Below are 6,517 nucleotides of genomic sequence, written 5' to 3'. Positions count from 1 at the left end.
TGTCACCATTATACAGCCTCTTGTTTTCAACGAATATAAGGTATTTGATTTTACTTTAGTGTTTATTGATTATAACATAGAAATTTTATTTAGTGTTTGATTGCGTGAAGTGTTTTTTCATGTTGAAGATGTCACTCTATGGAAATAGTTTTCTCTGTTCATTCCTCACATCAAAGTTTTGGATGTATAAGAAGGTGAGTAAAAAAGATGAGAAGCAAGACATCAACAAATGGGCACGTCTTCCTGATGAGGTTTTAGAATTGATTATGAAGCGTTTGTGCCTCAATGATTACCTGACATTGAGTACAATTTGTTCTCCATGGAGGAGTACTCTTACAAACGCCATTGCAAACAAGCATTGTCGTCCTTTACCTGAACTGCCCCTAATTGTCCTTAGATCTAAGAAGCAAGTACTTTTCAGCTTGAGAAGAGAACGTGAACATTGTCCCAAAAGATTAATATATGAGAGTACAAATATTTCTTGTCATGGTTCACATGAAGGATGGATGATTATGTCTGATTATGTTGAAAGGGGTAGTTTATCAATCTTCTTCTTCAATCCGGTGACTAATCGCCGCGTCTCAGTCCCATCACGGTTGTACTTTCCCTCCAGCTCCCCAATCCAAGATAAAGTGTTGTTTATAAGGAAAATGGTAGCCTATTCCGGACCAGATTGGTATAAATCAGGTTGTTATTATTTGGCTGGTCTCTTCAACGACCATTGCCACATTGCATTTTATAGGCTCTTTGATAGGAGGCCTTTAATATACTTACACAAGCCCCTTTTGACCTGGTATAGTAGGTTTCCAGGTAATTAGGTGTTTTTAAGAAATTAAAAAAATTTATTTATTAATTATTGATTATCTGGTAAATCTTCTTTCACCTTTAACCTTAGAAATTCATCTTCAACTTCTTCTTCATCCCCACACCAAAGCACCACCCCCAACCACCAGATCTGACCTTGTTCAATGAAACCCAGATTTTCAAACTTACACCATCATCCCTTTCAAACCCAGATTTTCTATATCTCCATATCTTCATCTCATCTTCATCCAACCCCACCCAACCCAGCAACTCAGAATCCACACCAACCTCATCCCATCCCCACCGCAACCCAGAACCACCACCACCGAACCCGCACCGGCAAAACCCCAACCTCACCGTCACCCAACCCCCACCACCGAAATCCAAGGTTACGATTCGATATCGCCGTCCACAGCGCCGAGGAGGTCACCCTCACCTCAACCTCGTCAAGAGCGTCTCCCTCTCGATCTGGATCTCGTTCAGCAGCTATGGGTCAGATCTAGATGGCGGCCGCCATGGGAGCAGATCCTAGGTTTGTTTCTTCAGGTGTGAGCCTAAACATGCAGATCTCTGTCAGGGTCTCATCCCATTGCTCTTACCGTGCCGTTGTGTGAGCCTCTGCTTCCATTGTCTCTGTCTCAGGCCCTTCTCTTTCTCAGATTGCATTTATGTTCATTTGAGGAGAAATAGGATGATTTGTTTTCTGGAGAGAAGGATTCATTGGAACTTTGCAGAAACTGTGCTAGAGGTTTGAATGGAGTAAAGGGAAATGCAGAGATCTGGAGATGGAATGTTCAATTTATCTAAACCCTTCATTAACTAATTTATTAATCCTTCACTAATAATTTTATTTTTTGAATTTCTAAAATTTACTAAATTACCTGTAAACTTGCTACAAAAGGTCAAAAGGCACTTGTGCAACTTTGATAAGTCATGGAACATGATTGAAACAGAAAAGGATTCAGGGGTCAAATTTTTGGATTTGGAAATCATGGGTTCGAAGTTGTATGTTAGTACTGATGAAGACTTCCATTATTCCATATTGATTTATGATCTTAAAGATTTCGGTAATGGATCTCCAAAGCCTAAAGTATCAGTTATGGTTCCGGAAGCATCGACACCATATGTTTCAAGAATAGTTGATAGCCACCGTCATGATTCAGGTTATGCATATGGCTGTCTAGCAAAACATGAATCATTAGAACAATTATTCCTCATTTACATCATGTGCAATGTAATTTATAAACCTGAGCATGTTGACTCTTGGAGCCCAGAATTTGTTACCTCACCTGAGATTACTGCGGTGGAAGTGTTCAAGTTGGACATGAATAAGGAACCTCTTCAGTGGATCAAGTGTCTAAGTTTAGATGATAATGTGATTTTTGTTAGTGGTATCACGAGCATGGTAATGTCAAGAGCTGCCCTTAATAGCACTGATCAAGAGTTAATTAGAGAAAATAGTGTGTATTTTGCTCTCTCATTTCAATGTCCTTCGGATCCATGGCAAGGCGTTCGGTTGGGGGTCAAGCACTTAACTGATAGCAGCGTCAAATATTTTTCTGTAAGAAAATCAAATCATTCTAAGGTTCCTTATCCTTTTTGGTTTGTACCAAGTATTTAACAATTCACTATGTTTGCAGTAACATTTGTTGAATTCCAATGTTTTTTATAAGAGCTTTGGGAGAACCACACCACAAAAGCTAACTGTTGTAGTTGGAGAGCGCAAGGCCTTATAAACCTCACATTAGAATCTCATACTTCTAATGAGAACAATTGCATTTTTATATACTTTTGGTTTAGACCTTTTGGGCTACATTGAACATATGTGCAAATCAAATTCTAGTAACTATTAAACAATAACGTGAAACAAGTCTCAAATAATATTTGTATATTTCCAACACATGTTGGATCCATTGATAAGGACGAGCTACTTTTCCTCATAAGATTGTGTGTTTGATTTCCGTTATCGATGTGAGTGTTGTGTTGGTGACTAATATGTAAACGGCCTATAGTCTTAGAGGCATGCCTTGACCCGTGGTAGTGACCGGAGCCGAATCCACCGAATAAATTTTTTTTATATATTTATATCTGTCAATAGCTTGGAGTTTTGTATTGGTGGGTGCAAAGGGGACCCGGCACATAATTCCAATCCAACCCATACTCAAGGACCTTTTCTAAGCGAGTAAATAGCCATTTTAGTCCCTGTGTTGTATATAGCTGCTCATGTTTCTTGCATTTGGATTGTTATGGCTTTTGTCGCCAGTGAGTTTCAGTGGGATAACCGGCTTTCTTGTATTGCTCATATTATCTTTGTAGACTCTTCTCTTTCAGTTTAATACACACAAGCTTTCCATAAAATAAAAAATCTTGAAATAATGATTGAGGATAAGTAGTACTATTGCGTGATATTTGAGTGATCATAATCCACTATGTTATTTAATAAAAGAGAGACCTCATTCTCATCAGAGATGCATTCTCGATCACAAAAATCACACTCTCTCATTAAGCCACATCATCACTTATTAGTTATCTCAATTTTCAATTTTTTAATTTATCTTTTTTTTATTATCTTTCATTCACGTGTTTAAAAAAAATGTGTTTTTTTAATTTTAATTTTTAAATTATAGTTTACTGAATCTCCTAAAATATCTCATTTAATCGTCTTTTAGCATTAATTTTTTATTTATTTTTAAAAATACAAAAAATAATAATAAAAATACTTTTAATATACTGAAATTTGTTTATGATTATTTTTTATATATTAAAGTTAAAACCCGTGCAATGCACGGGCTAACTGCTAGTATATATAGGAAACAACAAGCAAAATTAACACTTCAAGAATTTTGCACATTAACCTCCAAATGTAACTACTATTTTTCCTCCAGGTAAAACAGTGATTGCCTAACCTGTTTTTCTCTCTCGCACTCTTACTTCTCTCTCGTACAGAATTAGGTTTTTTAATTTAGGATCACAAGAATTAGGTTCATATACATTTTCTTGCGATTTTTGTTAATTAGGTTCTCTTTTGGTTTTTCATCTCTTTTTTCTTTTCTTTTTTTTCTATTTTTGAAAGTTTGATGCATCAGAGGGTTCAGATGCTTTTGGATGACAAAGGGCTAAGGCCTAAGGGTCAATTAGAGTCTAGAGGGGTATAAAATATACAGATTGTCTTGGCCCCTGTTGAAGATGGAGAGCACTCCATGGTCTTTCTATGGGTGGATGTGGAATGTTTATCTAAATCAATAGCATACAGAAGGTCTAGAATGGTTTTTGTATTTCACAATATTTATGAATCTTGAGCATTGCTTTACTTTCTTAGTGGTTTAAGCATTATATTGATTTGTTTGGTCCTGATAATGTGTGTTTGTTGCCTCAAGACTTTTGACTATTTGTATGGTGCGACTGCGATGTAACATTAGGTATTTATGCATTAGAATAACAGATTCACTAGATCAGTCTCCAACCTGGCTGAGCTTCCACTCATAGATTTGTAGGTTATCTCTCTACATTAAAACAAACAATGATGATGATATTTCTAAACACAGCTCCTCGCATGACTGGAATTTTGGTCAAGATTTTCACTCACGTGTTGGAGTGTCCTATACTTGGAACCTTGCTGTTGTACATATTGAAGGGGAATAATCTTACTCACCAGGTATGCTCTTGGTCCATGTCTCCATGTTCACTTGCATTCCATTTCATGAGGTTCTATTTTCAATAATGATTGAATTTTATCCTCTTTACAACTTCCTAGTTGCATGTTTTTTCCTAATTCTTAAGATGTATTCTTTTTGTTTTATTTGTGCAGCTTATTTCAAATGCAGAGTTGGGGGAGCCACCACTCCTTTTTGTTCTCTTCCATCATTTTGAAGGTTTGAGAGAGACTTTGGAAATGAGCACTTTTTGTACTCTTGTTTATGAAGATAGCGAAGGAGACAGGATGCTTGTTGAGGATGAGAACTGGATTTCCCACCCACCTCATTAGATTTGCCACCCACTTAAAACACTATCATATCGGGAATTTAAATTCCGAAATATTTCGAAACTTAAAAAACCGAAGTATTTTTCCACTTAAAAGTAGAGAATTACATTGTATTTTACACTACCAGGAATTTAAATCCCGAATTATTTCAGAATATTCGGAAGTTAAAATACCGAAACTTTAGGGTGTGAAATCTAAATTTAGGGGTGGGAAATCCAGTTCTTGTTGAGATGTGCCATGGCAGTAAGAATCTTATCACTGTTGGTGTCATGCACTATTATTATTTTTTCAATATTATATTATATTCCATCACTTGATGTGTGAGGGCCAATTCCAAATTATCATTTTGTTCTAAATATGAGGAGTAGCAAAGGCAAAGAGAGAGGGATAAACATAGGGATAGAGAGAAAGAGGTCAGAGAGAGATTTTGAAATGTGAGAGAGATAGCATGCAATCGCGCTTTTTCTGTGTTATGTTTAAGTTTTACGTTTCCAGTTTGGTATTGGATAAATTATCCCTGCAACTGGTTTGCATTAATTGTCCCTCTTCTCTTCGGCTGCGCCAAACTGACACACGGTGCTTCAGTTTCATTTTTAGAGTAATAAGACAAAAATATCCTCTATTTTTGATAAAATTCCATCTTTCTCCCTCATCATCTCCACAGTCACAACACCACCATTTGCTCCTACACCACCACCGCTTCTTCAATGAATCCGGGTAAACTTCCCCTTTTTTTTTCTTCCATTCTACCCACAACCGCACAACTCTCTTTCCTCCGGCGAACCACCGCTAGATCCAAATCGCACCCTCCCCCTTCCTCATACTCCTCCCTCTTTCCCCTTACCTTTCCTCCCCTGTTCCTCTTCTTTCTCTTCTTTTCATCTAATCTCTGTTACGATGCAAAACCCGCCACCGCGCTTCGGATCTGAACAGATCAAGCTTTTTCTTCCTTCATCAGATCTGTAGTAGACAAAAGATAAAGGAGAGATTGGATAATTTAAGCTTTTCCTTGCAGATCTGAAGGTTCAGATCACCCACCGCCACCGCGCCTCCAGATCTAGTTGGGTTTCTCGGCGTCGTGGTCGTCTCTCACTAGTGAATTTACTCAAAGTACAAAGGCTGAGCAAGAAAAAATCAACAACATTTTTCCAAATTGTCAGCAAGCCTTTCCATTTTTCATTCTCACTCTCGCTAGTTAACCCTTAAATGCTACCATTTAGTAATTCTTTTAGTTTGCCTTTCAAAAAAAAAAATAAGGGGAAGAAGATTATGGTGTGGGTGGTGAGGGAGGTAGAAGGGGCTTCTGAAATCTACTTCTTATTTTGCAAATTTAAACTTTCCATATCTCTGTTTCTGTTTTGCTTCAAAATTTTCAGATCTTGCATCAAAATATATTCAACATCAAGAGCAGTGGGAAGGAGAAGAAAGGGTAGCAGTGGAGGAAGAAGAAGTGGTGGGTCGCCGGAATGGTGGTGGCTGGAGTTAACATGTCACCGGTGGGGTGGGTCAAGATTGGGGGAGAAGGTGGGGGTGGGTTGGGGAAGAAGAAGGGTGTTTTTGTAAATTAATATATAATTAACAAATGAATTGTTTTAATGCTAATTTATCTGAACCGTTAAAATTTAAAAATATCAGATCTAACGGTGCATATGAAACTGAAGCACCGTGTGTCAGTTTGAAACTGACACACGGTAGGCGAAACCCTTCTCTTCTATGCAGAACCTTTGTCAG

At 37.5% G+C, this 6,517-nt stretch overlaps 2 protein-coding genes across 2 annotated transcripts; both read left to right on the top strand.

The window, feature by feature from the left end:
• Positions 1-1,744: 1,744 nt before the first annotated feature.
• On the top strand, positions 1,745-2,425 carry LOC130712739 (uncharacterized). The gene has a single exon (XM_057562561.1). It carries the CDS (start codon positions 1,745-1,747, stop codon positions 2,423-2,425), a length of 681 nt encoding a protein of 226 aa, XP_057418544.1.
• Positions 2,426-4,162: 1,737 nt separating this feature from the next.
• LOC130732253 (uncharacterized) lies at positions 4,163-6,276 on the top strand. The gene is made up of 2 exons (XM_057584343.1): positions 4,163-4,459; positions 4,613-6,276. Exons 1-2 carry the CDS (start codon positions 4,325-4,327, stop codon positions 4,787-4,789), a joined length of 312 nt encoding a protein of 103 aa, XP_057440326.1. The 5' UTR covers positions 4,163-4,324; the 3' UTR covers positions 4,790-6,276.
• Positions 6,277-6,517: the final 241 nt, after the last annotated feature.

Source organism: Lotus japonicus, chromosome 1 (assembly GCF_012489685.1).
Source record: "Lotus japonicus ecotype B-129 chromosome 1, LjGifu_v1.2".
Lineage (NCBI taxonomy): Eukaryota > Viridiplantae > Streptophyta > Magnoliopsida > Fabales > Fabaceae > Lotus > Lotus japonicus.
The sequence above is the reverse complement of the archived record's forward strand: the minus strand, read 5'-3'. Positions and strand labels throughout refer to the sequence as shown.

Bases quoted from the DNA above. Each gene is read 5' to 3' on its own strand.
- LOC130732253 (XM_057584343.1), top strand. From the start codon at position 4,325: ATGATGATGATATTTCTAAACACAGCTCCTCGCATGACTGGAATTTTG. The intron at 4,460-4,612 runs GTATGCTCTTGG...TTATTTGTGCAG, and splicing joins GGAATAATCTTACTCACCAG to CTTATTTCAAATGCAGAGTT.
- LOC130712739 (XM_057562561.1), top strand. From the start codon at position 1,745: ATGATTGAAACAGAAAAGGATTCAGGGGTCAAATTTTTGGATTTGGAA.